Below are 22,984 nucleotides of genomic sequence, written 5' to 3'. Positions count from 1 at the left end.
CCTACTGTTAATGTTACAAAAAAGTGTGTGTCCGGGGCCTAAGAATTGACCAATCACAATCAAATTTGAAGAGAATAATCGACTGTGATTGGTCAATTCTTACGACTCACACGACTTTACCACTCGCGTAGACCTAGCATTAACGCGTAACCGCGTAACCAATTAGAAGAGCGTTTCGCATTTTCGGTTACGCATATATTCGCGCTTCTGATTGGTTACGCGACACGCATTACGCGAAAATATCAGTCCGTGTGACCGCACCCTAAGGGCCCGGACACACACTTCTGCACAACGCATAATACGTAAGCGTAAGAAAACTGCGTGGTCTATTTTCTTACGCACATGCGTATGAACCACGCAATTTTCTTATGCTTACGTATTATGCTCTTGAAACAAGATCTAATTATGAATACCGGAACACACACGCGGAAACGCCATGCGGCAGAGTGCGTTGACCAATCACAAATTTTGATTTTGCCGCAGGCGACTTGCGGGCACGGCGTTTCAGCGTCTATGGAGTCTTATCAACGAAAACGCGCAGAGTCTATCTATTATAAGTCTATATAGTCTATGGTTATAATAAGTAAACGCGCAACGTTGACGGCGATGTTGACGTTTAATTTATCACGGCGGTCGCTAGTCGCTACGTATATACGTTTTAGGTTCAGCGAATAATGCTAGTGTCTTTCTCGTAAACGGTGTTTCGCCGCGTGACTACGTCCTCATCGACGATATCCGCGAGCATCTCACCGGCCTGTGAATATGCGATCTTTTTACGTATCGGGGCTTTGGCTCGATGCACGACGCGCCATATTGGTTTGAGGAGAAATATCGAAGTCGGTGGAACCTGCGTGATCGCATTTTTGCATCGCGAATAAATTTCGTTCATCGAACGTACTCCGACGATGGAAGAAACGAAGATTATTTATCACATGGACGACGAGGAGACGCCGTATCTGGTGAAGCTTAATATATCGCCGGAGAGAGTCACTCTAGCCGATTTCAAGAATGTTTTAAATCGGCCGAATTACAAGTACTTCTTCAAGTCAATGGACGATGACTTTGGGTAAATGTCAACGCGACGCGTTGACGTTTCGCTGTCGAATTATTCTTTTCATTCTTTTTTAGTATCATATGTAATTTATTAAATTTATATTTACATTGTATTAGATTTTACTTTGCTAGACATAATGTGAATACGGCTCTGCCTCTACAAATTGTTGTTGATCTCACAAAATTTACTTCTTTTTAATTTGTGACAATTTATCTGTACACGCACACTGCTTTGTATAACTATAAATGTTGAAACTAATGACTTTCTTAATCGCAATTAAAACAAATATATTACATACAGATTTTAATAATTCTTTTCACGTATCCTAATTTACAAGTCTACTTTTGGCATTAGCTACAAATATATATCACAATTTCAATATTTTATTATCGCAAAGATCTATCACACATATGGAATCCTCAATATGGAACAAAATGCACCCATTTTAAATTGTTTATTCGAAAACTATTGCACGTGAATTTCACAAAATAATAAGAACGTAATAATAACATGCTTTCGATAAAACAGAGATTGTTCGGTTTGCCTACAGACACGAGTCAACCAATTTTTTGCTGTACTGCCGAATCGATAGATGCATGTATTTAAAAAAACGTAGAAAAACAAACACACACTGTATATGTTTAATTGTTTTTCTACGTTTTTTTAAATACAGGCATCTATCGATTTGGCAGTACAGCAAAAAATTTGTTGACTCGTGTCTGTAGGCAAATCGAACAAGCTCTGTTTTATCGAAAGCATGTTATTATTACGTTCTTATTATTTTGTGAAATTCACGTGCAATAGTTTTCGAATAAACAATTTAATGGGTGCATTTTGTTCCATATTGAGGATTCCATATGTGTGATAGATCTTTGCGATAATAAAATATTGAAATTGTAATATATATTTGTAACTAATGCCAAAGGTAAATTGGGATACATGAAAAAAAAAATAATTAAAATCTGTATGTGATATATTTGTTAGTCTTTAATTGCGATTGAGAAAGTCATTAGTTTCAACATTTATACTTATACACAATCACTTTTTCTATTCTACTAGAGTGGTAAAAGAAGAGATAGTAGATGACGACGCTCATTTGCCATGCTTCAACGGTCGAGTTGTCTCTTGGGTAAGATTTAAAAATATTTTCTTTAATAAATACTATTTAAATTCCTATAGCTTGTTATGACAAAATGGAAATATTATGTCGTATTATGTCAATGTTTCCTCTTGCTTTACAAGCCAAATATGTGGTTGTAAAATATAATAAATGTATATGTATTGGAATGTGTATTAGAACAGAGTAATCTCTGTATCTTCCCAGAGGAAGACTTCGTAGGTATAATATTTAATGAAACGATACTTTGGTTTTACAGTTGGTATCCGCTGAAGGTAGCAATGTCTCCGATGGTGCGTCTCAATGTACAGACTCTATGGCACATAGTGAAGCTAAACACGACCGTGTAGATCATGCGACTCCTGGGCATGGTAATAGAGGAAACGCTCCGCTTTCACACGACGACACGTTGACGGAAACGGAAAGTATTATAAGTAGTCGACAAGGGCATCACTTACATAAAAGTTCGAGACATCATTCGGAAAAGTATGAGAAATACAATAAATATAATGGTAAGTTGTGTATGTGTATGCGTAACCTCTTTATTGAACGTTAATTTGTTACAATTGACTGAACAATTGATTGAATTATTTTACACTTGTAAGATTTGTATGTAAAACATTTTTAAAGGAATTAAAATATAAAAAGATGTCATATCAAGAAACACTAATCTCTTTTACTTTACTCTTTTGCAATTTATTTTACAGGACTCCGGATAAATGGTCATTCGAAACATCGCTCTGGTCATGGATATGAAACTGCTTCTATCTTGAGTTCAGACTTGGAAACGACAACATTTTTAGAATCTGATGATGATGCGAGCAGTCGTATCACGTCGACAACGGGTCGGCACACCAATATGAGTAGCACGATCGACAGGGGCACTCTTGGTAAGAGAAAAATTATACAATAGGATATTCTTTCGAAACGAAAATTCTTTAAAAAAAAAAATGAAATCTTATGGAAGAACGATATCACGCACGAATCTTTTGCTTTATTTAGGCTTGTATCAAATTTGCAAATTCTTTTGTTACAGATCGACGTCGACCGCAAAGAAGACGTCGACACAGATTACCACCTATGTCTCGAACATCGTCATTCAGTAGTATTACCGACAGTACAATGTCTTTAAATATTATAACTGTTTCATTAAATATGGACACTGTTAATTTTCTCGGTATTAGTATTGTCGGTCAAAGCAACAAAGGTGGAGACGGTGGAATATATGTCGGTTCAATAATGAAAGGGTTAGTAAACAGTCTCTTTTAATTAATCGTATTAGCAAGCAGCTGTAACTTTATCAGTTTTTGCACTGGGATTCTTGGTGTTTCGTCCTATTGACAGTTTCGATAGACTATGTCTAAATTATTGCACAAATTTGAACGTGAAATGTAAACGAGTTTTTGCGATAGTAATTAGAGATATATCAACAATCTCTGTACTAAATTACGTGAGAACAGAGCGAATTCTGTAGTTTTTTCTAGTTATGTTACAACTTGTATGAATGTGCCAAAGTGGTTTTTTTTTCTTTTTTTCCATTAAATCGTATCGTTATAAACGCAAGGTATCTTATATAACCATGTGTTATAATGGTGTTCTACTATACCATAAATTACTATACTATACTATAATTTACTATACTACAACTTACCTGAAATAGGGGAGCGGTTGCTTTGGATGGTCGAATAGAACCTGGTGACATGATTCTTCAAGTCAATGACATTAATTTTGAAAATATGTCCAACGACGAAGCGGTGAGAGTGTTACGCGAAGTAGTGCAAAAGCCAGGGTAAGACTGTACACTATAGTCGTCTCTACCCTTTGATGAGCCTATATAAGGCTTATGTCTTTACAAGACATATGACATTTTTATTAAGGTAAACTTAGACTGTTATTTCTCGCTTCCCTTTTTAGACCAATAAAACTTGTCGTTGCGAAATGTTGGGACCCAAATCCAAAAGGTTACTTCACGATACCTCGCACAGAACCGGTACGCCCCATAGATCCTGGTGCATGGGTAGCGCACACGGCCGCTATACGAGGCGAAGGTTTTCCGCCTCGTCCACCAAGTGCCACAACGTTAACTTCAACTTCGAGTAGTCTCGCGAGCACGCTGCCAGATACTGAACGTAAGTTACATTGCAATGCGAGAAATTTTACAGGTATATAAACTAAATGTGTCAAATTAATTAAAAATAAATTTTTAACATTGAAAGTCGTTTTTAATCCTTGAATAAAGTAAAAATCTTCAACAAATTGTCGAGAATATCGAGTAAAATTCACTTTGAATTAAATGAGATAATGTTTTACTATTTATGTACTGTATCTGTAAGAATTTGATTCCCAAAAATACCTTCATCTTCGAGCACTTGAAACTCTAAAAATATGAATCCAAAAGTCCCACTCCAGAAGTCTAATAAACAAGGCCTATATAAATAGGCTGAATAAATTATTATGATATTAGACATCTTGCGTATTGTAGTAATAGTTTGAAATATTTTGCTCCAGGACCCTTGGAAGAGCTCCACTTGACAATTCATACCGACATGCCGACAATAGTACGAGCGATGGCTCGATCTGACTCTGGCTTAGAGATACGCGATCGAATGTGGTTGAAAATCACTATTCCAAATGCGTTTATTGGCGCGGATGTCGTGGACTGGTTAAACACGCACGTGGAAGGATTTCTTGATCGACGCGATGCCAGGAAATATGCGTCGCATATGCTAAAAGCTGGCTACATTCGACATACAGTGAACAAGATAACATTTTCCGAACAATGTTATTACATATTTGGTGATTTGTGTTCAACCATGAGTAACATGAAGCTAGATAATGATACGGTTAGCCCCTTGCCTCCGCCAAACGCTTGGGATATGCCTTATTCGGGGACGTATGCCCCTCATTCGGCGACAGGTTACAGTCCCATGCCATTTAATTTTACAAATGAGCCCACGGTATACGGTTACCATCGAGAAGAAAGTGTGCACAGTGGTTCAGGTAAAGTTCATTATTCCTTATAAATGGAGCGATTCTTTGTTTCGCGTGCGCAGTATATGTATATATGAAACATATATTTCATGTTAGGTGTATATTGATATTGACAGGTGGTAGCAGTGCGGGTAGCGAACGCATTTGCAAGGAACCTATTCACGATCTAAAATCATGTTCTTCGGCATCAGAACCGGAGCTGCATAATCCGTCGGTGCCGTCAATGCCAAGTAAAAATTCCGGCAACGGTAATGGATCGAACGGAAAGAGATCCAACGGGAGCCGCAGTCGTTCCAGTGGTTCCGAACAATCTGTTCAAACGGGAACAGGATCGGCGAATCAGCAGAACCAGCAAGACTTATCTGGTAGTAGACAGTCATTTCGCATTGCGATGGGAAATCCTTGTGAATTCTTTGTCGATGTTATGTAGCTGTTGTAAATAGAGAAAGAGAGCTAGATATACATATAGTGCAGAATATAAAGCTGAACGCGTTGTGGATGAATACTTTGATAAATAGTTTTATACTCAAGCACGTTAAACTGTCATTCTATGCTTGCAAGGTAAAGATTAACGCTGATAAATGTCCGTACTGAGAGATCTTTCCCCTTTTCCTTTTTAGATTTTCCATCTCGGATTTTTCAATATTTCCGTTTCTATTTTCGTATTCTGAGATAAACCTAGTAATTATTATGAATCTGTCATGCATTCCGATATTCATGCATGGATGCTATCGCTTTTTTACTGTTCAAAGTATTTATTCATTAATTTCGTTTAGCGTATACAAATTTAAATAGGGTCTGACATTTTTTTTATTCATTCACTTGTGTGTACAGATCTTTATATATTAGCGTTTATATATTTGCATCTTGCACAGTATTTCACACAAATCTGTTTTATAAAGTTATCTTGCGTGTTTTGTAACAGAACGATGTATACGCACTAATACGATTTGGAAGAGTTACGTTAAAAGTCGTGGAATTTTACTCGAGTAAAGAACGAATACGACAGCTTTTTATTCTTTAGTCTATTTATAACAAACTTTACGAATGTTTCTCCTTTGTTCGTTCTTCCTTATTTCACATGCAAAATTGACATTTTTCGTTTTTCTTTTCTCTCACTTTCTCTTCCCCATTTCCACCTCCCTCTCCCCCCCGGCGTTAATAGTAAATGAATAATTAACAATACGTATAATTTTATAAAACAAGCAGTTTTATACGTTATTCGTATAAAGTATTAAGTATACGTATATATATAAGAAAGATATACGTTTAAAATCTTTGGCATATAATATTATGTAATGTTGGTTACATATTAATAAGATTAAACTTGTACTCGAGAGAATGGCCTAAATGAACGTATCCAAGTCAAAATAAATCGTTCCAAATAATGGCAAAATTTTTACCGTTGTCTTTCTGCATGATGTATGTCTTGAAAACGTTTTCGGTAATCTATTTCCATTGTACTCTCTAATATTGCAGAGACGTAATTAATGTCTTTTCTACTATAATGTTTTGTTATCGTATACTTACACACTATTACGCACGCTTCGTTGCAAGTGTAACTATATGGTAATCGTTACTTTATGGCAGCACGATCGCACAAGGCATAAAGCACAAAAATCAACACATGTAAATAACACAGTTTACCTCAGCTGAAAATAAACTGTTAGGATTTTGTAATAATCCTTCTTTGCACATGCATGTAATTTATACTTGTATAACGGAAAGATATGTATATCTATTAATGTTATTTAATTGATTACGTTTTAGGATTGTCTACGACAATGGGACAACTATTTCTTTAAAATCGAGAGGATATTGTTTCTAAATATCTAGTAATTCAGTCATCCCTATTATTTTGAAAGCATCTTGGTAGTTCTGTCGAAATGTTCGTTCGAAAAGAAAAGAAATGTTTGCGTGCGGAAATTGTTTCACCTTCGTTCGTAATTGTCGACTCTTTAGAAACTTTACACGTGTGACAAACTCTTATATTATGTAAAGCTATTACCTATATCGAAAAATAGCATTTGCAATTACGTTATGCGACATTATATTGGAATTCAATGTACATATACAAATTCAAATTACGCTCATACTAAATGTGCCATCTTATCAGTGTTACAAGTATAGAAAGCTGCGAGATTTATAATTTATGTAGATGCTTGTGCAGGTTTACGTTCTTTATTAGATTATGTTTATCGTCATTGTCTCACACACATATATTTTATAATTACTATAATTAGTGATATACACAGATTTCATATATGTTTCATTTAAGTTTTTATGTGTATTTTACGTATCACATCGTCGAGGTGCGTTCTTTCTATTTATGCCTTGCCATTACATTAACTTTATATACCGTCAACTTTATTTACCGCATTTTTATTACGAAAGGAAAGCCTCTTTCTATACTCGACTCGAGCTATGCTCCTATGATAAGAAGAGTTTACTCTTAGTTTGTTCTGAGTTTACATTACTACCGTCGTAAGCACAAATATGAACTTTGAACCCATGGAATAACTAAACGTTAAAACTGTTTCTCTTTTTTCTTTCCTTTTTAATGTATTCACGGCACTATAAATATAGCAAGATGTGTCTTTAATTTTATCTGCATGTATACTACGATCACTCGTATAGAGCAAAGGAACAGACGATAGTTGCCGTGCGTTCAACGTTTCACTGTACGACGGGACAGTAACAACCAAATATAGCTTCACGTATATTTATTAATAATTCGCATATATTCAAGTATATATTCAAAGTCTATTTATAAAATATTTGTTACGATGTAGAAATAAATTATTATTTGAACGGATAGATTGTTTTTTATCCTTTGTTACATCAAGTCTTTTTTATTTTATCATTTTGTTACTCGTCGTGAAGCTCTATTTGCAATGTAAACGTCATGCAATTTTTCTAACTGTAATATACAAAATGTCGCATATTTTTAACAATTTTATTTACGTGAACAATTGTATCGACTAAAAGTAATTTTATATAAGCAAAGAGTGTATAATACAATTTAATTCGAAAATTGATTGCTAAATCTCTTATTTTTTAATAAACGAATGCATTTTTATTTTTTTGTCATAAACATGCGAAAGATTGCATACGAGTCGGTTGCATTCGACTTTAATTGAATTACACTGATTGTGAGTTGTAATGTACGTAAATATTCACATAAACAAGTACAGATGAGTTGAAATATATATATTTCGCATTATATGTACACACACACAGCATACATGTGTGTGTTATATATTATGTAATAAAAATCCCACGTCTAACTTATGTTGCAGACAAGTAGTAATGCAATACACTTAATAAATTGTCTTTTTACAATTACATCTTATATTATAATCGTGTTTTTTAAAGACATATGCCAATTATCGCAACGCACTAATTGCAACATAATCGCATAGACGGAGGAGAGTTCCGTGTATAGATTTCTAAAATTTTATGAAAAGTTTCTCACTTTTTCTGTTTGTATCGCCTTCCTGTCTCAAAGAGTAGGAAACTTGGGTTTTCAAATATTATATCGCTAGTATTGTACATACATTGCACCACACCTCATTGTCAGATACATAACCGAGTCATTTTTGTGCCTTGTGCTGCTCCGACGAATGACGCAGGGCGGCGTATGCACGAGGAGAGTCATACACAAACTAGTGATTTGGACAACAATAGCAGAGACGATATCTGTGAGTGTATTTTTATTTTATCACGACACATAATGCATATTCAGTATACTTTTCTCAAATTCTTATAACAGGTATTATACTTTTTTACGCCCAGCTTGCAGTGAAATTAATCATTGTACTACATACCATAGTTGAAACTGTTTTACATCTTCCATAAGCTCATATGTATTTAATTAGAAATATTATTTTGATAAGCTGGTTACACAAATAGCAAATAATTATATCAGTATATGTGATTAAACATATGTCAATTTGGAATGCCTTTCGCAAATTTTATAGTAAAAAAAATCGTGTGTTAGGTTTCATTGATTTTGTCTAGCGATTTAATGTATGCTTTTTTCATTCCAGATGAGGAAGACATTTTGGAATACCAGTTTTTACACAAGTAAAGCCCTTCGTTAAAATATACATACTGATGATAACGCGACCAATCGAACGATTGATCAAGGTATATTTCCATTGACTGTTCAACGTTGGTTGAATGGAAGTAGCACACGCGAAACGTATATTTATATATTTAATAGGCCAATTTTGATAAAATATCATAGAAAGTAAAAAATATTAAAACTCATAATTATGATATAACGACTATACATAATAAATTATGGCCATAAAGGTCATCATGATAATTAAAGTTTGTCTGACAATGTTGCTACACCCATATAATTCTCCGTCACTTGACGTTTACAAGTTTCTCCTTGAGAAAAGCGAGGGACGAAGAAGAAGATAAAACAAAAGACAGCCGCCAGCCGCATATATAAATTGAAGAAAGAGCGATACGATATTACAAACAGGGATAAGCAAACAATGTGAACTATATATATACGATACCGCTCAAAAGTATTTACCACCTTAAATAAATTTGATTAGAGATGAGTTTATTAATGAAATTTTAATGAAAAGGTCAATAATTTGCTACATATATCTTTATTGCATAGGTAGTTGCATGTTATTCAAGCAACGTCAAACAATGATTTGACAAGAAAGTAATATTGTTTTGAATTTTCGCCTCATCAATGTTTTTTATTACAACCTTAACACAGTTTACGCATCCTGTTGATTAATTTTGTAATTAATTTTTGGCTTCAAAATACATCAACGTGATGATCTCGGAAAATGTACTTATTATTTAAGATTTTCCGTACGCAAAATAATTTATACATAAAATTAGGAAGTAAGAGATGTATCGGACAACATAACATTAATTTTGTGTAAGGTAATAAAATGAGTACATGTATTAATAATCTTTACTTTAAATCAAGAGACACGGTATAGTGTCTCGCGCCAAGTACACGTTAAATTTACTGCAAAAAAACTAGAATTTTTTCTATTATTTTCTGGGGTGGCAAATACTTTTGAGCGGTAATGTATAAGAGAAAAAGTACAATTATTTCATCGCATCATCTCATCATATTATAACCGAGATCGGTTTCCGAGAGTTGATGTGCCTTGTCCTATCCCCTTAAATTTTAAGTCGTACAGATCAATATCAATATATTATCGATAACGATGTGTAAATAAATCGCACAAATAGAATTATTTTTGTGATTGATGAAAACATTTCCTATTTATATTTAACATGATATATTTATGTATGCAAGTTGCATAAGAAATCAATCGATGTATATATCAATTTATATCCTAATTCGAATCAAAAATTTCAAAAATTTTTTTCAAACGTTCATCGCATATGTTAATCGATTATTGTCGTCCTCTAATCGCGATTTTATTATATATCTATGCGTATAATTGTGCTACAGGTATAGCGAGTATAGCTTTCATTTATTAACTTTAAACAAAGTACAATTTCAAATTTCGATAAATTTGCCAAATCAGCTTAAAGGTGACCCTTAGGTCCAGTTTTACAAGTGTACGCAAGCCCGCGTTACATTCCGCGATTCTCTTTCTCTCTCTCTCTCTCTCTTCTCCCCCTGCCAGCGCAAGATATCTTGAAATAATATACAAAGCGTCCAATAAGCGCATTAAAAAAATATGTATTTCTCCATTATTTTATACATTTCTAGGAGGCCACTGGGTATCTTAATTTAAAGAGTACGCTTAAGCGTAAACAATACGTTTACAATAAAAAATGTGCTCGGCAATAGCAAGTATGATCGGAATAAATCGTATCGATACATGCACACGAACTATGTATTGTTTGTGTATATGTTCGCGGCGAACAGTTCGCCACATGTTTTACCACACCGAGCATTTGCTCACGGGATTCATGGGGGAACCAAGAGGACAATTAAAGACCTGAGCAAAGTCTTTCGAATTGGAGAGCGTGCCGATCACTCGAAATCTACCGGGCGAATGTAGAGCTGTTTTCAACTTATTTCTCGTCGCTTCAGGACGCATCGAACCACACCACACTTGAGCAAAGTTCAAAAAAAATAATTGTTTACCCGTCGCACTCATTCCGGGTAAGGTCTCGTCTTCCCTTTCGTTCAAACGCAGCCATCTCTCGTACGCCTGTACAAAGAAGACTTTGTAAACTTTTCAATCATTGAAACTAGAATCTTTGATTCGAGTCGGAGAGGAGAGGACAACTTGCGAAATTACTCTAAAGGCCTGTTTAATGCCGCCGTTATCAGCGATATTTTCCCCTTGCGTATTAACACCGTCTATCTGCATTCCAACTTCCGTCACGGTATAACGTGCGTATTGATCTACGAGAAGGAAGACGACTCGATTATATGAGCAATAGTGAACGCTTTTTATTATCAATGTGGATCGATAACATCTATTGCGTGCTGCGATTGATCAAAGAGAGAAAATTTTATCTTTCCGTAGGTACCAATGAGACATTGCGCTCGCCGGTGAAAACCATCGATTGCTTCGTCTTTCCACCACCTATGAAGATTCCCATCTTTATCGAACAATCTACCTTTATCGTCAAATCCATGAGTAATCTCGTGTCCGATCACGACACCAATCCCACCGTAATTTAAACTTCGCGGAAAAAATCTGTGATAAAAAGGAGGCTGCAGTATGCCCGCTGGAAACACTGAAAGACAAAATGAGAGAGGGTTTTACAAGAACGGTTTAGGGAAACTAATTTGTGAAGCGCAAAACTGCGAGAGAAAAATTATATAGAAATAGAAACAGAAATAGAAATACAGATGCTTCCTCTTAAATGACAGTCTGAAACTTACTTATCTGATTTTTGTTGCGACTGTAGTAAGCGTTTACGACCGCTGGCGCAGTGTTCCACAAAGTTTTATTGACAGCTCTGCCAAGGCGAGCTTGTTCGACTCTGGTCAAGTGTCGCAGGATATTTAAAATATTCTCAAAGTACTTATCTGGTCGAATTACAACCTGTGTTAAGATAATATTAATTGTAAAAAATATATATAACAAATTTTTTGTTTTATTTTTTAACGTCCTTATTTGATTGTTCGAAAATTGGCCGTCTGTCTTATATATATTAACAGATATTACATGTACAAATTTATATATATATAAAGGTACATTACATCTTTGTAACGCTCGTTCAGTAGATGTGACTGTAGGATAAAATCTGGATAGCCAATTCTCAGCGACATAGCGTTTACTTTTTCAGACGCCAATCGCTTCGTTTCGTCGTCGATCCAACTGGTTTTGTCTAGCAGCTCTCTAAAAGATCGCTGTATCTCTCGAGTCATCGATAATGTCTGCAATGTCAATAAACAAATAAAACATGTCTCCTCTGGTTCGAATCGTATTTAATAAAAATATAAATATTCATCCATTTTTACTTTTTCTCTTTTTCTCCTTCTTTTACAAAAGTTACACTATAATTGTAACTCGCATCAGTACACAAGCTCAAGAGTGATGAGCTAAGATATATTCTACTTACGTCGTTTTTACTGTTTTCATCGAAATGTTTTTTGACAAACATCGCACCAACGGCCATGTCCATGTTCGAATTGACTTGAGTTACACAGTTTTTCCATCTTGACGGCGCTTGTTCTCTACCGAACAGAATGTAGTAAAATTTTTGCTTGACCTCCTGGAAACGATCGTCCAAGTTGTTAACTCTGTGCCGCACAAATCTCCATAAAAGATAATTTGCCACTGTTCTGCGAAAATAATGATTGCTCGTAACGATTGCTTTATATGGAGAGGTAAAAACCAGAGTGTGATGCAAGTCAAATTTTTTAAAATATTTTCTCGTGTGCATAGATGCACAATCTGTACAATGTATAAATTGCAGAAAATATTTAAAAAAATTTGACTTACACCACTGGTTTTTACCCCTCCATATACATACATACATCTGCATTAAAAATGCAAAATGTAGGAAGGAAGGAAGGAAGAGAGGACCAAAGTTGCAACATGTAAAATCTATGATGCACCTAGGTTGCGTCTTTGAAAGTAAAACAACCAAATCTTGGATGTATTGCAACGCGAAGACGACAACTGGCTCGGAAAAGTGTATCGGTCGAGCCAAGACGATCGACAAATAACGGCGCCAATCGATTTGCGGCACGAGTGCTCTCAGTTCACCTATACTCATTCGTCGATAAAGTTCCGAAAAATTTCGTCTTTCGTCCGGTGACGATGTAATCTACGAGATTTGAGATCAAAATAATCGTATTGTTGAAGCAAACAACGTAAATAAATAAATGCAATAATGGTGCGAGAGAGAAATGGTGAGAATGCACGCAGTACGTACCGATGCGAGTTGCGTTTCGAATTCAATCAGCTCATCGGCATCAATCGTCGCGTTACTTAGGGATGCGCCGAGTAAGATTGCGATTCTCATCAAGTAGTCCTTGTAGGCCTCTAGGTAAATTGCGTTAGACGGTTGAAGGAAATAATCTCTCGTAGGAAGCCCGAGCGATGTTTGATCAAACTGTGAACGAGATGTTTCAACAAGATGTTTATGTCTTTGTTACTTTGCGATATGATACAAAGCATAAGGTCGAAGCCAAGGCACGATACAACGGATTCACCCTCTGTTACCTGTATCACGTACTTGTCGCTGTTTTTAATATCTGGACCCACCCATTCCGAGATCAGTACGTCATTATTGTACAATCGAAGTTGCGCGGTCAAGAGGAGCCAGTCGAATTTGTCGGGATCCCAGTCTGGCCTTAAAATCGGCCAGCCACCAAGTTCGTCCAGAAGCCGGATGAGTGGTTGCTCCATACGTTCCTCCAAGATCTCTAGCCATATCCTTGCCACGTTCAAAAAGCTCGCACGAATAATATAATCAGCTTGGTCTACCAAGGTACACTACCAAGGTAGTGCACCTACTTACCGTAATTCATGCAGCTTTGAAACAGATGTTTCGCCTTTACCGTAGCATCGTCGCCATCTGGCTCATCGGCGTCGCGCGGTATCGGATCCTCCAGCAATTCTCTCAGTACAGAATCCAGCGATTCTCTGAGCATCTCAAAAGTATCGTAGCCGGCTTTGTCTTTCGGAATAGGATTACGTTTCGCCCAATTACCACAAGCGTACTGATAGAAATCCTGACACGGATCCACGCTCTTATCCATGTACCTCAGCATTATTCGAGCTACGTTCGACAAGCGACACTCCTTTAGTTTATCTTTGACTTCGACTCCCTTTCACGCGCCTAGTATATTTTCACTTTGTTTTCTTCAGCGAATCAGTGATGCACAAATCGCGGCAAACACAGTGGCATTTTCAAAAGTATACTTTATCATCTATTTATAATAATTTATATCTACTATTATATATATATATATCACCTCGAGCCTCTCTGATACTTGTAGCGTTTCCTTCGCCTTTCCAGAATGTACGAAGATCGGGCATTTGGTCGTCCTTGATCGTAACGTGTCCGTCGACCACCGACAACCACGTTTCGTTGATGGAAATGGAGAACGAGTCTTCCTCTCCACGGGTCTTTCCTCTCATCTCCGATCCCTCTTTCGATCGTTTCTCAACACCTACGTCCGCGAATCTTAAAATTATTAAATGGCATCACTTCAACCTTCTTTCTGAATATATTGAAAAATTCATCACGATTGAGACGATTCAATTGGAATTCGAATTGGACGAGAAGAATTTTAAATCAAAAACATTGAATCATAGATTATAAATCACGTATCGATTTTGAAGTATTATAATACTGACTCGGAATAGTGATAGTTACACTTGATTCCACTACTTTCATAAGTATCGCCAGCTTCTTCCTCCGGATAGTAATCGCCTAAGAAATTGTCTTCCTCATCGATGTCCCGCGCGTTGTTGCTTTCGATCGTGTCGCCAATCTTCTGCACCTATGCAAAATTTAGTAGACACAATCGAGAGAATCCTTCGATCGAATTAATCACTTACGCACGCGCACATCTTTGTATTATGATTGTGTATATCCCGTCGCATACTAAAATGGCACAGGAAGCGAGAGGTAAATGTTCAATTCCACTTATTTTTATCTCTACGCGCACAGATTATACTTTTGTAATCTCTTTCTCTTTTTTTGCGATGTCGCGCGTATTCGATGATACATCGCGACGAACGCGAGTCCCCAGAAAATATAATTACAAGTTGATGATGTTGCCGAGGGATTCTTTTTCCAATATATAAAGCATAAAATGTTACCCGAATTTACATCAATATAGGTATATATATTGAGATATATACATATATATATTGTAAAAACTATTGAGATATCATTGAGTGTTTTGAACAATTTATTTCTGACAGCTGTGAAAATTACCGATAATGATAAGCATATATAGATTTGCTAAATTTTCTAATAATCATCAGCAGACCATCACCCGGCTTTATGTACCTCGATTCTGTCGACGTACGACCTCACGCTATCTGAAGCCGAGAAGAATCTCTCCGATGTATCATTTTTCCTATCTGATTCTTCCCTCGAAGAAGAATCTGCCAATTTGCCGTTAGCTAAACGAACATGTGCCCGAGACGAGGACGTTGCTCGATCGTCCAATTCGAAACCATCCCTCGTGTGATTCTCCTGAAAAGGATCGTGTCGTCTTCGGGATATTTTCTTGCCACTTGTGGCGTGTGTGGATACAATGATTGCAGACGATGCAAGGACACGGGTAATAAAACGGGAAGAGAAAAGAGAGAATGAGACAAGGCGCAAAAATGAAACACGGTAGAAGGAACGTATTATAGAAGAAGGGGAAAAAAAGTAGGATTATTCTTTAATCAGAGAACCAAATTTGGTATCTTGAGCCCTGAATTTGTTTGGAGATTAAGTACCCCGTCGATGTCTCGTTTGCGTCGGTGGGGCGATTGCGATCGAAATGGAGGATGCGTGTCTACGGGCACGTAACTCGTTTTCATATCGGGATGCAAAAGTCGATCCTCTTCTTCGCTTTCTTCCGCCGTACGTTCTACGTCGTTGCGACTGGTAGCTGATAACGTAATTTAATCAGTTCTTAAAGGGCGTTCTTGAAGAACGTACGGTAGAGAATACGTTTTGACAACTTTTTTTTCAATCTCTCTACGATGCGTCAAGAAAATCAATATATTTTGATTTGATTTAAAATGTATATTCTTTTACATTATTACTGTAATAATTGGCTCATGTCTATTATTCAATATAATGATAAACAGTGACGAGACTGCAGATAACATTTTTTTAGCTTTGCAACGCGATATCTTACTTGACGTATAAGACTACGAAATACCATTTACTCTCTGCACAAATATAAGTAATATCACAGATTTGGTAGATTTGAGCCCATCATTGAAATGGAAGCGTTAACTAGAAATCGTTACGTCTATCTATATGTAATATGTATACAACAATGGAAATTAAGAGTTTTAAGGAACTTACTCCAGAAAACGTCATTCTCATTTTTTATTTCTTTATCCTGTTCCGGCATCTCATAAAAAGTGGAAACCGCGCGTGAGTCGGAGGCTTTGGTCGTGGCTTGAAATCGCGACAGAGCGATGAACACTATAGTAATCGGCAGCAACACGGCAGGTATGAGGAGCATCAGTTTGATACGAAAACGCCGCGCTTCACTTCCGCCGGTACACCATCTGACAATGGGTTTTGCAAAAGGTTCACTCCACTTGTTAAAAATGCGACAACTACTTGTCGCAGCGAAATTTACAGAAAAATAAACATGAAACTTGTCACACACTTGAGTCTACCGGTTTCCTTATTGATGGCCAATCTGCACGACGGACATGGTCCACCATTGAAAAAGTCATCGTCGCTAAATCGATTCAAGTTACTGCCACTTAGCATTTTCTCTGAAAACAATTGAACGCGCCTCAGTTGGACAAGATTGATCTAGTGTAATATCACATGCCATTTGCTGGAGAAGAGAGAGAGAGAGAGAGAGAAAGAGAGAGAGAGAGATATGAAAACATTTAACATTTTTTAATATAGACACCCCGTAGGGTAGAATAAATTTCACCCATTTCTATTGTATCTTTACTAAACACGTTTTGTACCAAAGGATGGAGAGAAATGAGTCCGTGTGAATACGCGTGTACGCGAATACAGCGGAATAAAACAAAATATTTCTAATCTGTATAAATATAACAAATTGAAGCTCAACAGTTCAACGGTATGCAACATAATGCTTCTGCAGTTATTCTCCGCAGAATTTTTGCTCCCGATATTATATATATTAATAATAATAACAATTGGATGTTGACGGCAATAAAGATTTAAAAATGCTTTCCTATAAATTATGGAATAGAATAGCTGTTGAACCACTCCCAACTGAATTCGACTGAATTCAGCGAGAGCCTCTCACAAGTCAGAGCAAGTATAAAAAAGAAAGAGGAAAAGGAAACCCACTATTGCGCTTATTCTTATAACTTTATGGCAGACTCGAATTATTATACTTTCTATTCGGCTCATTTCTTAATAGCAAATTGGCCAACACTGTACACGCACGCGTGTATATGCTTTTATAGATTTTCAGAAAAAAAATTATACTCTGGAGAGAACGAAATCGGAAAGTCTGCCAATGCGGAGAAGGTATATACGAGCTTGCCGAATCCTCGCGATGTACCTACCTAGTATATGTATATCCAATTGTTCAACTTACTCTCGTGAACAATATACGATTGCTTATCCACTACCAATCACGCACAAATTCTGAATGACAACATATGTACTCTTAAGCACGAAACTTTATCCGAAATCAGCGACTGACAAACGCGACGTTAAATGCGCGCCAAAGTCGAATGTCGACTGGACAGATTTATTAGGTGCCCGTTCCCGACCGGAGCACGAGTATTAGCTCGTCGAGCGCGCGAGTCAGCGCGACTGCCTACGTATGATTGCGAGTTGCAAGAGCGAATCTCTACCAGGCAGTATTTGTGCGGGAATAATTTACATACGTAAGGTCGCCCATGCCCCATGCCCGTGTCGCGAATCGCGACTCGTGACGCCAATCGCGAGAGTAGCAACCAAGTCGAAGAGACACGGCTTTGTACGCGGCACGCATACGTAGAGAGAGAGAGAGCACACATTTTACACGCGCTCCTTACGTCGAGTTACTCGTCAATCGACCCTAATAACTTGCAGTTATCGTTCAATAACACGATACGTCATATTTCACATTCTACGCGCGACCCTATCGTTATCGAGTCCATCTCGTTGTCGCCACACCGATCATTCTCCATTCCAACTTGTAATAATATCTTCCAACGTATTATTAGAATTGGAATATCGTCCTCTACTTTCGCTGTCGCCTACTAACTTTCATCAGTCTCCTTTTCGTCGGGGTAATCATCGTAGCTGGGTAAGATGTTCCAACGAAATCTATTGTAATCGTTTATGCTTATCTTCCGTGGGATGACCTTCATCGTTATTAAAGTCCCGTCCGTCCGTGACAGAACTGCGGACACGCGGTTAATGTCTCGATGACGATACATAAGTGGCATTCATGATAATTTCTGTCATTGAAATCTGAAATTGTTCGACGAGATATAAGATACGAGAGATATAAAGATTTACGAGATTCTAATTACACTCGATGCTACGAGTTAAAATTGCCTTTCTTTTCCTCTCTTTCATTTCTAAAGCCATTTTTCTCAATGGCACTCCGCACCGCATAAAATTCGCTTGAATTTTCTACAAATTTAAAACTACTTTTTATAGTTTTAACCAAGACACATGAGTAATCTGAAGAGAGAGTGCCGAGAAGTATGCTACGACAAATATCACTTGGAAAAATTGAAAAGCGGCAACTACGACTTGAACGAGTTGACTCATATAAATTCTAGACAGAAATTTGAGCGCATCTCTATCTCGGAGCACGTTGAAAGTTTCAAGCTTCAAATTACCGCAATATGTGTACGCGCACGCGTGTATTCAAAAACTGGGTAAAGCACGTGGATGTGACTTTTCATTTGTGGAACACGCGAGACATATGTTACGGAGAGAATTGATGTTTGAACGAAAATGGTAAAAAAAATTATCGAATTTGATGCAAATTGATAAATCTTTATTTTATTGAAACAATTTTATTAATTAAAACTTATAAAAATTGTACGTGTACTTACGCACACTGATACATTTAAACTCTAAGAGACGTCTATCAAATTGTGGCTACGCGAGCATCATTTATACAGTTTTGCCGGTTAAGTGCAAAATAGGATGGTCCTGTATACGATATCATTGAACTGCCCAGACATTCCTCACCAGAATATAAAACGGCGTACTGAAATTTATACATATGCACACACGTGCGCATATATTACATACATATGTGTGTGTAAAAATTAGTCGATATATACAATCGGTCGCAAACTGACGCGTAGAATTAAACGATAACCAACAATAAGAAGAAATAAAGCGTGATTAGATGAATAAATAACCATTTTGTGACAACTTTAGCGTTATCGCGCGTAAAATGCCGAACGTTAACGGACATGTAAATGTACGCGAGCACCGTTTCGTTACTCGCTATAAATTACCTGCCCCTTTGTAATCGCTCGTAAAGGTTCGTCAAGACGAATAAATAAGCGACCATTGGACATCTTGTACACTCTGCATGCGATCAACGGATTTCTATGTTGAAAGCGGAAGTTACACGTGAACACGCCATCGTTAAGTTCGCGCGGCTCCTCGTTGATCCAATGAATCTCCCGCGTTATCAGAAAGTCGGTGTACAACGCTGGATGAGTCGTGCCACCTACCTACGTCGTAAGAAGAATACTATTGGCAAGTTTTAATTTATTTTCAATAAAATGTTACAATTCCGATTTTCCGTCACACACCACCATAACGGTATTAGACTCCCGATCCTTGCTGAACACGTAATAGGGCTTGAGACAGCCGGCAATTTTACATCCTTGCCCTATCGTCCGTTTGTGAATGCCATCGTGTCTACCTATCGGCAGTCCACTATCCAAATCTATATAATCACCAGGTTTATCTTTTATATACTGCAACAGTTATAAAATAATTGTCATCGTCGTCATCTTGTTTTAATCTTGTCGGAAGCACGCGGCGTTAAACGGGGAGAGAAACGTATCTCTTTTACCTCTGAAATAAAATCCTGAAACTCACGTTTTCCCACGAAACAAATACCCATGCTTTCCTTCTTTCGCGCTATCTGACGCAATCCTATTTGTACGGCCATCATCTTTACGTGACTTTTCAAGTAATTTCCAAGAGGAAACATGCAACGTCTCAAAGTTTGTCGCGGCACTTGGCTCAAGAAGAAAGTTTGATCCTTATTGCTATCTCGCGCCTGTAACAAGCGCACGTCTACAGAATTATAATAGTCGCGCGCTATCGTTAAGTTGCATCAACGAATATTTAATTAATTTCGCTCGACATACTTACCGGTGTTTGCTTCGTAATTCTCTAGATAAGGTCCAAAGCTCGTTTTAGCGTAATGACCCGTTGCAATTGCATCCGCTTGAAATCTATTACGCACGAGATGGAAAAATTTATCAAACTTGATGTTCTTGTTGCACAAAATATCTGGATTTGGAGTATAACCATTCTGATACTTTTCCACCAGATCACTGGGGAAAAAAAAATTAGAGATGAGTAAAATGAGGCTATCCTCGTTCGTGCGTGAAAATGCCGAAATGTCCTAAACGTACCTAAAGACCTCGTTCCAATATTCTTTGACAAAGTCGACCTGTATCAAAGAGATTTTTAATTTGTCGCAGATCCATCGAGCATCGTCGTAATCTCTCTCGACCGCGCACCTTCCCGTTTCGTCTCTAACGTCCCAATTTTTCATAAATACTCCAGTGACGTTGAATCCTTAAAAAGAAAAAAAAAAGACATATCTATTTCAAGGTCTATTCTGGAATTATATCAATCTACAATATATCAATGAAAGAGGTAAAGCTACATTATTAAGCTTATTCTTCATTCTTACCTTTGTTTTTAAGTAGAAAAGCCGCCACGGCACTGTCGACACCGCCAGACACTCCCACAACGACATTTCTGATCGTCTCCATAGTCCGTGGAACAATTCAATTCGTCAAGTACGTCAAATAGGTTTTTTTTTCAGGGCGACGCGCTACTCTTTAAAGAAATTAGTCACGTCGAACAATGGTCTCGGTCGCTTCTCAAGATCAAGAGTGCTCAGGGCCATACTTAGGGTTAGGACTCGCGAGGTTAGGACCGTGCTCGCGATAGTTCTGAGACTGCTCGACGAGTAATTGAGTAATTCGAAGCCTCGCGCCTCGCGCCTGAGTCGTCATTGGTCGCCATGAGTCGCCGAGCAAAGTCCGTCGGCCAATCCACGCGTGGCTCTCTCAGGTCGGCGACCAGTCAAGCTCGTTGACAGAGATAAACGTCCAGCGCGTACGACGCGCGGTGCATCTCGGGTGTCTGTGTCCGCGTCCGTGTGTCGCGTCGCGTCGCAGCGCAAGCAACTGCGACTGCGAACGTGGACGTGGACGACGCGGCGACGCGACGAAAGTGCGAAACCTGAGGAAAAGTGCCACGAGTGCCATCGGGAGGCCTCGTGTGCGACGCATCGAAAATTGCAACGTCACCGACGCTCTCGCGAGCAACGCCGCGCGAATCGCGCGACCCTGTTGCGGCAGCGCGAGCGGGCCATTTTGCCACATTTTGCGCAGTTGCCATGACCCAGATTACAATGGGGGGGGGGGGGTTTGCTCGTCTCTCGGAACAGCTGGGTGAGCCGTTGGCTCAAATGGCTCAATTGCGGTCGCGGGTCGCGGGTCGCGGGCAGGGAAGCTACTCGCCGCGCGTATGCACTACGTACCCGCGTGCCGCTGATGGTATCGCGCACGCCTCTCTCCGCGCCCTGCGCCACTCGGCGCAACTCGGATGCTCGGAGCAACGACGGCGCGACGGCGACTCAGGGCCGGGCCGCGGACGCGCGTCGCTCAGGTCTTTTCGACGGTCCTCTTGGCGCCCCCTTGACTCGCGCGCGAGGCCGAGGCAGGCCGAGGAGCGATGCGAGATGTGATCGAAATTTAAAATTCAAATGTGAATATATCGAGAACACGCGTGCACGGGCCAAGTGCCCGTACGTTCGTAATTTTCACGCGTATGTTATGTAAAAAAAACGATGACCGTAACCGAATTCGCGAGATCGTTGTTCCCAGCTGTTCTCCGGACTCCGGACTCCGATCGATTCCTCCGTTTTCAACGCGAAACTCTTCGCGAGAACGAAAGGGAAGACGAGATACAGAAAGGAAGAGAAAGACCGGCCCGACTCCGCTATATTGCTTTTATCGCTTCGCTCGACCTTCTATCGAGATCGCTTCCCTTCCATCGAGTTCGGCGAGCGATGACAAACGCTCGTATTACGCGCGCGCACATTCGCAACTCCCGTCTGGAAAGCCGCGTTCACGAGCTCGATACTCTCGCAACTCGCAACTCGGAACTGCTCGGAATAGCACGCGCGTTCCAATTTCAATTTTCATCAATTCCAATCCGCTCGCGCATCGTCGGACACGGTTGGCTCCGATCGGCCCCCGTCTCTGCCCGCTGCCGTTTCTGGCGACCGCGACCGCGACGCCGACGAGAGACGCGAGACGCGAGACCTTCCGTGACCCTCCGTCCTCTGGACGAGGACGAGCGTGGCCGGCGTCGCTAGTCGCTAGTCGCGCCACGGCAGTCGCGGCGGTCGCGGATGGCTGCGGATGGCCGATGGCGGCGTCGCGAGTCGCGGCCGTCCGTCGTGGGAGGCGGCGAGGCGCTAGGCGCTAGGCGCTACC

General features: G+C 38.8%; 3 protein-coding genes across 8 annotated transcripts; 1 reads left to right on the top strand and 2 right to left on the bottom strand.

Annotated features, from left to right (window-relative positions):
* The first annotated feature begins 572 nt into the window (after positions 1-572).
* On the top strand, positions 573-9,968 carry Dsh (Segment polarity protein dishevelled). Of its 2 annotated transcripts, none has more exons than XR_013258400.1 (11): positions 573-1,066; positions 2,114-2,183; positions 2,431-2,683; positions 2,879-3,061; positions 3,208-3,418; positions 3,832-3,960; positions 4,086-4,300; positions 4,680-5,171; positions 5,279-5,527; positions 6,933-8,863; positions 9,212-9,968. XR_013258400.1 is itself a non-coding variant. In XM_077415533.1 (11 exons), the coding sequence occupies exons 1-11, from the start codon at positions 906-908 to the stop codon at positions 9,250-9,252; spliced, it is 2,073 nt and encodes a 690-aa protein (XP_077271659.1). In that variant the 5' UTR covers positions 573-905; the 3' UTR covers positions 9,253-9,968. The 2 variants fall into 2 exon arrangements, 1 of the variants encoding a protein (XP_077271659.1); XM_077415533.1 differs by having other exon boundaries at positions 8,795-8,863.
* An 869-nt stretch (positions 9,969-10,837) lies between these two features.
* Positions 10,838-17,974, bottom strand: LOC143902539 (neprilysin-4). 4 transcript variants are annotated; one of them, XM_077415529.1, is made up of 17 exons: positions 17,834-17,974; positions 16,945-17,056; positions 16,632-16,840; positions 16,052-16,206; positions 15,612-15,800; positions 14,951-15,096; positions 14,566-14,777; positions 14,109-14,369; positions 13,811-14,013; positions 13,521-13,700; positions 13,085-13,412; positions 12,702-12,919; positions 12,340-12,516; positions 12,019-12,181; positions 11,661-11,870; positions 11,426-11,532; positions 10,838-11,335 (listed from the first exon to the last, which is right to left on the bottom strand). In XM_077415529.1, exons 2-17 carry the CDS (start codon positions 17,049-17,051, stop codon positions 11,060-11,062), a joined length of 3,141 nt encoding a protein of 1,046 aa, XP_077271655.1. In that variant the 5' UTR covers positions 17,052-17,056; positions 17,834-17,974; the 3' UTR covers positions 10,838-11,059. The 4 variants fall into 4 exon arrangements, with proteins under 4 accessions (XP_077271655.1, XP_077271657.1, XP_077271656.1 ...); XM_077415531.1 differs by having other exon boundaries at positions 12,702-12,924; positions 13,201-13,412; XM_077415530.1 differs by having other exon boundaries at positions 14,566-14,763; positions 14,970-15,096.
* On the bottom strand, positions 17,834-22,980 carry LOC143902542 (mitochondrial tRNA-specific 2-thiouridylase 1). 2 transcript variants are annotated; one of them, XM_077415534.1, is made up of 8 exons: positions 21,166-22,980; positions 20,882-21,047; positions 20,616-20,800; positions 20,311-20,561; positions 20,045-20,212; positions 19,742-19,963; positions 19,328-19,485; positions 17,834-18,731 (listed from the first exon to the last, which is right to left on the bottom strand). In XM_077415534.1, exons 1-7 carry the CDS (start codon positions 21,245-21,247, stop codon positions 19,363-19,365), a joined length of 1,197 nt encoding a protein of 398 aa, XP_077271660.1. In that variant the 5' UTR covers positions 21,248-22,980; the 3' UTR covers positions 17,834-18,731; positions 19,328-19,362. The 2 variants fall into 2 exon arrangements, with proteins under 2 accessions (XP_077271660.1, XP_077271661.1); XM_077415535.1 differs by having other exon boundaries at positions 20,311-20,537; positions 21,166-22,977.
* Between the last annotated feature and the right edge of the window lie 4 nt (positions 22,981-22,984).

This window comes from Temnothorax americanus, unplaced genomic scaffold, assembly GCF_048541705.1.
Source record: "Temnothorax americanus isolate GAGA-0224 unplaced genomic scaffold, ASM4854170v1 Scaffold4, whole genome shotgun sequence".
In the NCBI taxonomy this organism is placed as follows: domain Eukaryota; kingdom Metazoa; phylum Arthropoda; class Insecta; order Hymenoptera; family Formicidae; genus Temnothorax; species Temnothorax americanus.
Note: the sequence above shows the minus strand (reverse complement) of the source record. Positions and strands in the feature narration are given on the sequence as shown.